Below are 9,964 nucleotides of genomic sequence, written 5' to 3'. Positions count from 1 at the left end.
TTCAGATTCCCCAGTCTGAAAATACTGTGTACACATGTGCTCACAAACACACCCACAAAGAGACAGAAAACATTGGGAGATGGTAATACACATGGACCCTGAACTGTTTTCTTCTAACTGCAAGATATGAAGAAATCTCAGGGTGTCTCTTTCGAGAGTGCTTTTCCCTTCTGCATGCTAGGTTCAGCCCAGGTCAGGGCAAGCTGCCAATCTAACAGGACAATCAAGTCCCATCACGTATTATCCCTCAGCATTTCCTGATGAAGGCGGTTTGATTTCCCCAAAGCAAATGATGTTTTGCTGGCAATGGTGAGAGTAACAACCTTTTGGGATCAAAAGGAAATTCAGTCGCTTCAATCTTTCTAGTTCTAGAATCTCTTTTACTTAGTCCCGTGGGACTTGGATGTGTGAATAATCTTAGGGTCTCTGGCACTTGTGTCTTTAATCACTAGTTAGTTGCCTAAAAGTACCTGAAGATAAGACTTTCCCCAGCCATTCCTCTTTTCAAACGGACCTCTAACAGGATTTCTTCTGAATATTGCTTTAGTCATACCACAGACTTGGAATCTGGACTTAAATGTTTGTCACACTAATAAAGACATTACTCCCTCCCACCCCCAATTCTCACTTTCTACAATTTTCTCACTTCATAAGACAGAAATATACATCTGGACAAAGGTACAGAAATTTATTTCATTTCCTCCAGATAAGTGCTTCTTCCCTATGACAAGGTTTAGAATGACATATATGAATGATGAGAAATCCTAAATTTAGTTTATCCCATTAAAACTCAAGAAATGGTTCATCTTCACTGATCGCTTCGTTGAAGTTACAACACTTACTGGGTGTGCAAAAGGCAGCAACCATTTTACGTTGAGGAAAACAGGCATGGCAAGTGATAATCTTTTCCCTGGGTCACAAACTGAGCAAGTAACATCAAAAAAGACACGCTCTTGAGCCCCACTGGCATGCAGTTACCTCAACAGAACGTCACTGCCTCTGATTTACTAGAGAGTACCTTGAGGAAGACCTTAACTCCCACTTTCCTGGGATGAAAGACTTAAAGGAATATGACTTTTATTTAACTACCATGTACAAAATAATTACCTCTACACGAATTCAAAAATGTTGTGCTGGGCTTCCCTGGTGGCACAGTGGTTAAGAATCCGCCTGCCAGTGCAGGGGACACGGGTTCGAGCCCTGGTCCGGGAAGATCCCAGATGCTGCGGAGCAATTAAGCCCGTGCACCACAACTACTGAGACTGCGCTCTAGAACCCGAGCCACAACTACCGAGCCCGCACGCCTAGAGCCCGTGCTCCACGGCAAGAGAAGCCACCGCAATGAGAAGCCCGCGGACCACAACAAAGAGTAGCCCCCACTCGCTGCAACTAGAGAAAGCCCGTGCACAGCAACGAAGACCCAACACAGCCACAAATAAATAAGTAAATAAATTTGTTTAAAAAAATTGCTATTTTTAAAAATTGTACGAGGATAAAAAGGAACTCAGTAGAGGGTTGAGATCTGCTATATATTTTCAATATTAAGATAAAAGTTGTAACCAAAATGATACCAGGCACATTTTGGCAGTTAGTATAAACCCAGCATTGACAAGCCACATGCCAAAAGATGTTTGCTTCCAAAGCACAGGAGAAAATGAATGAGCAAGGGCCCATATCCAAACTAATGCTTCCACTTTCCCTCTGATTTTGACAATTGTCATCTCATCAGTTTTGGCATTTTTGATTGCCTATGATTAGGAACTTCTTTTATTAACACTGCTGGCAGATGTGCCTTGCTGGAGGCTCATCATCTGCTCTGCCTTCTTATGATGTTGGCCTGGAGATGACCTTTTGTCACCACCTCTTCATCAGTTGATCTCTGATGTGCCCCTCTGAGATAGGAGGGATTTATCTGATTAGGTGGCCTGATCTGAGCTAAGCAGGCAGGATAGAACAGGTCGGTTTTTCTACCCACTCCTTTATCAGTTGGTGGGCAATGGCTGACTTGGGGGGCAACCAGAATGGGAAAGCCCCATTCTGTTGCTGATAATATGGGTTGTCTTTCCTCAGGGCTGTGGCCACCTCATCATGACTGAACCAGGCAGCTGCTTCTAGTTCTCTCAAGTTCACCTGGATCTGAAAGACATAAGGAAAAACAGGATATAAGGTTAGGAGATACAAAACTTAGAATACGACGGCCAAAGATGAGAAAATGGTTCCAGAACTGAGCAGTCTTAGAAGGTAATATCTGGGATCTATAGTCTGGGAGATAATCAGCTCTAGATAGGGTCCAGAGGCAAAAGTACCATAATTAAGAGATGAGAGTTAAGTATATATTTTAAATATTTAAAAAATATTTTAAAAATCCTGGAAGCTCAAATAGTAAAATATTGAGTGGTTTGGGAATTCCCAGGCAGTCCAGTGGTTAGGACTAGGCACTTTCACTGCTGTGGTCCAGGTTCAATCCCTGGTTGGGGAACTAAGATCCTGCAAGCCATGCAGCGTGGCCAAAAAAAAAAAAAAAAGAGTGGTTAACATTGAGAGGTAAAATTATATAACTAAAAAACGAACATATAAGTGTTACTCTTCTTTAAAGGATGTGTTAATTAATGATAGTCAAAAGCATAGTATCTGCCTTGCAAGAAGCAAAAATGCAAACTGCATCCACAGGGAGCTGAGACAGATTAGATATTATTCATTGTATAGAAACCAAAGCACAAAATAGACAGACTTCGGCACATAGGGACCACAACACCATCTGTCAGGGATGTTAGAGCAAGATGAGGTGGGATAAGACAACATCTAAGTCCCTTTCAATCAGAAGTTCCTATGATTTTATAAGTCCCCAACATCCTGACTGGAGCAATAATACCAATTCTGAAATCAATCATTAAATTTTATATATTTATTGTGTGCCTATTCTATGCAAGACTGTTAATTTCCTGATGATGAAAGATAAATTGTTTCATGATTGAGATATATACAAGGAAGAATGGTGATTGTGTTGGCACTCCCAATTTTTATGGTGATTAGTTGTTTATAAGATTGCAAATTCCTTAAAGGTATAAATCATATATTACATGTCTTTGTATAATCTAAACAATGCTGGACTAGACAGGTGCTTAGTAAGTACCTACGCACCAGCTTGGATGAGGCAAAGGATATATCATAAGGGAAGCATCAGAACTCACTTCTGTCTGCCCTGGTTTCACAGTTGCATGACAAGCAATCATGAGTGCGCCATTAGGAAAGGGCCAGTGCTGAGATGCAGAGTATTGCAGTCTTTCCACCTCCAATCCCACCTCTTCTGCAACTTCCCGCCGGACAGCCTCTTCCAGACTTTCACCTATAAGCACACAGATTAATTCAGGACAGCCCTGCAGCAGGAAGGGTGATACAGAAGCCCGTTGGCGAAAGGAGCGCAAAACTGGCTCCCAAGTCAATGAAATACTCTTGGAAGAGCCCTAAATCTCTGAGTCTCTACACTAGGAATCAAGTCTGAAGTTGGGTATTGAACCACAATACTTGAACCTACTAGGTTAATTACACAAAATAAGAGCTGGAGAGGCTACTGCTGCCCTCAGGTTTTTAATAAAATTCAAATGCCACATTTCACCATTTGCAAATTTTACCCCAATAGACTGACAAAAAAAAAACCAACCTGTAAATAAACATTAAATTCTAGTTAATATATTAATATGCATGTTGAAATATTTAGGAGAAAGTGTACTAATGTCTGCAATCTATGCATCAAAAAATAAGATGGATTAATGGGTGGATAGAGGAATGGATAGACAGATATGTGATAAAGTAAACATAGTAATTATGGAATTTAGGTGGTGAGTATATGGGTGTTTACTGTATAATCTTCCAGCTATGCTTATGTTTGAAAATTTGCCTATAAAACATTGGAAAATTGATGCCACAAAGTAGTTTTCTTAATATAATAAGGAAGAATGTGCTTGAGACACCAAGCACTATGGCAACAAGAATAAGAAATACATACTATTTCATACTATAAGATTTCATGTCTTTCAGTGTTATCTGTATATGCCCGAAATTCCTTACCTATATCACAAAAACCTGCCAAGGCAGAATACATTCCCTTGGGAAAGGAACTCTGGCGGGCAAGCAGGCATTGAGTCCCATCTGACACCAGAGTGATCACCACAGGAGTCATCTAGGAAAAGGGGATGGAAACTTGGGCACTAGGGCTTTGGGGCCTGTTAATGAAACAAAGTAATGGGTAACTAAGGAAAGCCTTTTAGTTGTACAGGCTTCCATCCACAAGACAAAGTAGTGCACAGCCTTCTTGGATTACTGAACTTTTAAAGCAATGCTTACCTGTGGATAGTAGATGATCTTATTGGAAGGGCACACACGCTTGCTGCCAGCCACATTCTTCTTGGTGGGCTGTCCACTTCTGCTGCAAAACTGATGAGCATCATGCCAACGGAGAAGAGCCTGAGCCTAGGAATACAAAGATGGGCTTGGTTTCATTTGGAGAGAATGTGGGGCTCATCTAAAATGGTGCTGGGGCTACTATTTAGAGCAACTCAAAGGGACGCACCAATCCCTTTTCAGCTCACCTACTTTAAATGCTTATTAACTATTTAAACTTTAAAATAAGGAAACTATTTGAACATAGTCCTCTAGCATCTGAAGTATGAATTTTATTTTATTTTATTTTGGGGGGCTGTGCCGTGTGGCTTGCGGGATCTTAGTTCCCTGAACAGGGATTGACCAGGCCCACAACAGTGGAAGCCCAACTCCTAACCACTGGACCGCCAGGGAATTCTCTGAAGTATGAATTTTTTAAAAGCATATTTTAAATGTATTATGAATTATTTTTAAAATATGATATATAAAATATCATAATGAACACCTGTGAACTTATGAGCCAGCTTAAAAAGAAAACATTTTCAGTATAATTAAACACCCCAACGTGTACTCCCCTCCAATAAAGTTGCAAATAAAAAATGTTTAGGGACTTCCCTTGTGGCCCAGTGGGTAAGACTCTACGCTCCTAATGCAGGGGGCCTGGGTTCCATCCCTGGTCCCGGAACTAGATACTACAACTAAGAATCTGCATTTCACAACTGAAGAAGTCTGCGTGCCGCAACGAAGATCCTGTGTGCTGCAACTAAGACCTGGCGCAGCCAAAAATAAATAAATAATCAATTAATTTAAAAGACGTTTAGAGATACCTCTTTAAATGGGCAATCAAAAGCACTTTAACAAGTAAAATCTAAAGCTGGAGGACAAGTCATTAAAGCAATATAAAATAACTTCTCATGATGTATATGTCATGCTGTGGGTCATTAAAAATGTTTATAAGGTTGATAGATCATGTTGCCATATATCTGCACACCCTCAGGAGACAATGGTACTAACAACGGTCCTGCCAAAAACAGGGTAAAAGAAAGAAGAATAAGCAATCTCCCTACAGCACATTGTCCTTCTGCCAAGGTTTGTAGGAAGGACTATGATCTGAAAACAAAAAAAATCAAATGTTTCCCATATACACTACTTTACTTAATTTGCTACAGAACCAAGAAATTAATCTACCGTGGATAGCAAGGAGGCATCCTTCACATTCAGCTGAAAGAGAGCCTTCCTCAGCCCAATGAAAGACCCCTTGAGCTCTGTCTCCATTTCAGGTTTCTGTAAGGAAGCTAAAAAATTAGAAAAGAGAACAAAATGAAATGAATGTCAAACTTTACCTCACGGGCCCTCTCAAGTATATTCTGTTAGAACAGTGTTTCCCAAACTCACCTAATATGACTCAACTAGGGAGAATAAAAAAATATACAGGTTCTCAAACCTCTGCCTGGAGATTCTGAATAGCAGGTGAGTGAGGCCCAGAAATCTTTATTTTTTAACAAGCACCAGGAGATTCTTATATTCAGGCAAATTTGGGAACATTAGAGCATAGTGTTTCCCAAGATCCTCTTCGGGGCGATAAGAACATTTGCACTAGCCACACACTATCCCCGGAAAAAAAGATGAAAGGGAACCTTTAAGCTCCTATCTGAACTTCATTCCAGCATCATTACATTTACAGCTACACCGTGAAAGAGAGAAGGAAAGCCTGACAGGAGCCATGAGCCTCTAGCAAACCAGTTCCCAAATGCAGGTCTGAAGACCCAGAGCTACTCCAAGGTAACATGTTTATTCACCTGCATTGATGAGAGAAATAAGAATAATGTCATGAATTTTAAAACATTTCTTATGAAATATTTAAGACATATAAAATGTATAAAGGTACAGAGAATAATACAGTAAACATCTTTGTACCACCACCTAGCTGAGAAAGAAAGCATTAAAATGTCCTTTAAGTGATGATGATGGTAGATGGTACTATCTTTTAAGGTCCTAACTTAAGAGAAATTGAAATTGTTTTGTATTCTTAAAATGCTCTTTGAAATTTTACTATTATGTGGAATCCCAAAGTCTAAGAATCACTGGGAAGTCCCCATCAGGAATAATGTTATGTACCATTTATGGAAGAGGAGCTATTTAGACCTAGATCCAGAGCAAACCATGCTTCTTGCTGTTCGGAGCATCCAATTAGCACAGAATCTTCTATTGTTTGCATGTCCTGCCCGAACTTACCCAGGAGCCTTTCCAACTCTAAGAAACACAGAAGGAGAAGGGAAGAAAACAAGGGTTTTAATGAAACCATCAGAGCTATACTAGACTTATTGGAAATCATCTACTTCAACTTGAAGTAGGTACAGCTGGCTTCTAGTCACTGCTCTGCAGCTAATTAGCTATGTAATCTTGGCCTAATCACTTAACCTCTCAAGGCCTCCATTTTCTCATCAGCAACCTGAAGAGTTTAAAGGAATTCTTTCTGTGTAACACTGTATTACTCTATGATTGTATCATGAAAGGAGCATATCCCCTAGTTTTAAAGATACATGATAGTTGACTTATTAAAGCACTAAAAAAAAAATAAGTGTCAAACTTAAAATGGTAGAGAGACCAAAGCATTTCTATAATTTACTCTTCAGATCATGCTGCTTTTGTGGGCCAGGGTAGACTACTCATCTGAGACCCTGGTCTGTAAAGACAAGTGCTGTATAGGGAGGAAATCTATTCTCCTGTGCATGAAGGGCTCATATTTATTTGTTCATAATACAAGATTACATTGCTAATCTATAAATAATGTTTAGTGCCTTCTGATAAACATCCTCATATACTTATGCACTGCTAGAAACTACCTAAGTATTCCAACATCTGACCCTGGCAATGTATTTAGAAGTTTGTGCATAGTGACATCATATAAAACTCAAGGTAGCATCTTGAATGCCAAATCCCAATGGCTTAGATATCTCTAGTTATATACCTTAAAAGAGTTCTCAAAACAATTTTAGTTCACGTTTAGTTTTGACCCTTCTAAGGAGAAATTAAGTCATGATGCAAATCTTAAACAGTGTAACAGTGAACAGCTCCTTGGAGGCTGGAAATTGCTGGTCCAAGGCAGGGGTTGGCAAAATATTTCAAGTTCTGTGAGCCATACAGTCTCTGTCACAATACTCTGTTTTACCATTGTAGTGCAAAAGCAATCATAAACAACATGTAAATGAATGAGTGAGGCTGTGTTCCGATAAAAATGTATTTACAAAACAGACATGGGTTCCAATTTGGACAAAAGTTTTCCTGACCCTTGGTTTAAGGCTATAGTGGTTCATACCATCACCAAAAAATATTCAATTGGGCAATTCAGGTTTATACATTAAATAATTAATTGGCAGAAGAAGTTTGAAAAATCTGGACTCTAAACTCGGAGGATTCTTCTCAGGGATTTGATATGGACCGAGTTCTGCTTAGCGGCCACAGCCTGGTCTACTTTACTAGTCTACTTTGGGCTTACCTAATAGGCTATGCTGGGGGGCCAGGTATTGACGTTCTGATTTCTGAAGCAAAGGAGCCAGGTTATGAAAGAGGTAAAATGCTCCTGTCTGCTGGGCTTTTTTACATGCATCATCATCTTCCTTCAGCTCAGATAAATACCTGTGTTTTGGAAATAATCAAAACATTACAAAACCACACTTAGTTTCTTTTACAGCGTTCATCTTTGAGAATTCTGTTCCTGCACTGGTCTCCTACCACGGTTATTTCCTTTTATTTATTTACATCCTAAATTTCTTTTAAAAAGGATTTGAGGTGGCTACAGGGGGTCATTCCTTCCTTTGTCCTACTGTATACCTTGCCTATACTTCTGTGGTTGCACTTACATGGTGCTATTTGTTAATCTGTGTCTCCCCTGAAAGACTATGATCTTTTTTTTTTAACATCTTTATGGAGTATAATTGCTTTACAATTGTGTGTTAGTTTCTGCTTTATAACAAAGTGAATCAGCTATACATATACATATATCCCCATATCTCTTCCCTCTTGCGTCTCCCTCCCTCCCACCCTCCCTATCCCACCCTTCTAGGTGGTCACAAAGCACCAAGCTGATCTCCCTATGCTATGCGGCTGCTTCCCCCTAGCTATCTAATTTACGTTTGGTAGTATATATATGTCCATGCCACTCTCTCACTTTGTCACAGCTTACCCTTCCCCCTCCCCATATACTCGAGTCCTTGCTCTAGTAGGTCTGTGTCTTTATTCCCGTCTTACCCCTAGGTTCTTCATGACCTTTTTTTTTTTTCTTAGATTCCATATATATGTGTTAGCATACGGTATTTGTTTTCCTCTTTCTGACTTACTTCACTCTGTATGACAGACTCTAGGTCCATCCACCTCACTACAAATAACTCAATTTCATTTCTTTATATGGCTGAGTAATATTCCATTGTATATATATGCCACCATCTTCTTTATTCATTCATCTGATGATGGACACTTAGGTTGCTTCCATCTCCTGGCTATTGTAAATAGAGCTGCAATGAACATTGTGGTACATGACTCTTTTTGAATTATGGTTTTCTCAGGGTATATGCCCAGTAGTGGGATTGCTGGGTCGTATGGTAGCGCTCTTTTTAGTTTTTTAAGGAACCTCCATACTGTTCTCCATAGTGGCTGTATCAATTTACATTCCTACCAACAGTGCAAGAGGGTTCCCTTTTCTCCACACCCTCTCCAGCATTTATTGTTTGTAGATTTTTTGATGATGGCCATTCTGACTGGTGTGAGGTGATACCTCATTGTGGCTTTAATTTGCATTTCTCTAATGATTAGTGATGTTGAGCATCCTTTCATGTGTTTGTTGGCAATCTGTATATCTTCTTTGGAGAAATGTCTATTTAGGTCTTCTGCCCATTTTTGGATTGGGTTGTTTGTTTTTTTTGATATTGAGCTGCATGAGCTGCTTGTAAATTTTGGAGATTAATCCTTTGTCAGTTGCTTCATTTGCAAATATTTTCTCCCATTCTGAGGGTCGTCTTTTCGTCTTGTTTATGGTTTCCTTTGCTGTGCAAAAGCTTTTAAGTTTCATTAGGTCCCATTTGTTTATTTTTGGTTTTATTTCCATTTCTCTAGGAGTTGGGTCAAAAAGGATCTTGCTGTGATTAATGTCATAGAGTGTTCTGCCTATGTTTTCCTCTAAGAGTTTTATAGTGTCTGGCCTTACATTTAGGTCTTTAATCCATTTTGAGCTTATTTTTGGGTATGGTGTTAGGGAGTATTCTAATTTCATTCTTTTACATGTAGCTGTCCAGTTTTCCCAGCACCACTTATTGAAGAGGCTGACTTTTCTCCATTGTATATTCTTGCCTCCTTTATTAAAAATGACTATGATCTTCTTAAGGGCAGGGTCTGCCTTAGTTCTGTATCATGGGTAATTAGCACATTGAATGGCTCAATTCAATAAGTATTTATTGAATTGAACTTCAAGGGTAATAAATATTTACTGAATTGAACCTCAAAGTACTTTGCCAATATTATGCTGTGAGGCAAGAATTTACATGCAGTGCAGTGAAAGGAAAACAAGTTCAGTGATAAAACATCAACC

At 39.4% G+C, this 9,964-nt stretch overlaps 1 protein-coding gene across 3 annotated transcripts; it reads right to left on the bottom strand.

Annotated features, from left to right (window-relative positions):
* Window positions 1–1,459: 1,459 nt before the first annotated feature.
* Window positions 1,460–8,126, bottom strand: NUDT13 (nudix hydrolase 13). 3 transcript variants are annotated; one of them, XM_082634575.1, is made up of 7 exons: window positions 7,880–8,121; window positions 6,499–6,633; window positions 5,569–5,675; window positions 4,345–4,470; window positions 4,069–4,180; window positions 3,192–3,346; window positions 1,460–2,136 (listed from the first exon to the last, which is right to left on the bottom strand). In XM_082634575.1, the coding sequence occupies exons 2-7, from the start codon at window positions 6,596–6,598 to the stop codon at window positions 1,936–1,938; spliced, it is 801 nt and encodes a 266-aa protein (XP_082490701.1). In that variant the 5' UTR covers window positions 6,599–6,633; window positions 7,880–8,121; the 3' UTR covers window positions 1,460–1,935. The 3 variants fall into 3 exon arrangements, with proteins under 3 accessions (XP_082490701.1, XP_082490702.1, XP_082490703.1); XM_082634577.1 differs by lacking the exon at window positions 4,069–4,180 and having other exon boundaries at window positions 2,000–2,136; window positions 7,880–8,126; XM_082634576.1 differs by lacking the exons at window positions 5,569–5,675; window positions 6,499–6,633; window positions 7,880–8,121 and having other exon boundaries at window positions 4,069–4,223; window positions 4,345–4,465.
* Window positions 8,127–9,964: the final 1,838 nt, after the last annotated feature.

The sequence above is a fragment of the Mesoplodon mirus genome, assembly GCF_964341445.2.
Source record: "Mesoplodon mirus genome assembly, chromosome: 2".
In the NCBI taxonomy this organism is placed as follows: domain Eukaryota; kingdom Metazoa; phylum Chordata; class Mammalia; order Artiodactyla; family Ziphiidae; genus Mesoplodon; species Mesoplodon mirus.
This window is presented reverse-complemented; position numbering and strand designations above follow the sequence as displayed.

Coding starts and splice junctions, on each gene's coding strand:
- NUDT13 (XM_082634575.1), bottom strand. CDS start 6,598: ATGCAAACAATAGAAGATTCTGTGCTAATTGGATGCTCCGAACAGCAA. Junction 4,471..5,568: donor ATGCCTCCTTGCTATCCACG/GTAGATTAATTT, acceptor TTGTATTCCTAG/GCTCAGGCTCTTCTCCGTTG. Junction 2,137..3,191: donor TGAAACCAGGGCAGACAGAA/GTGAGTTCTGAT, acceptor TATGTCTTTCAG/ATCCAGGTGAACTTGAGAGA.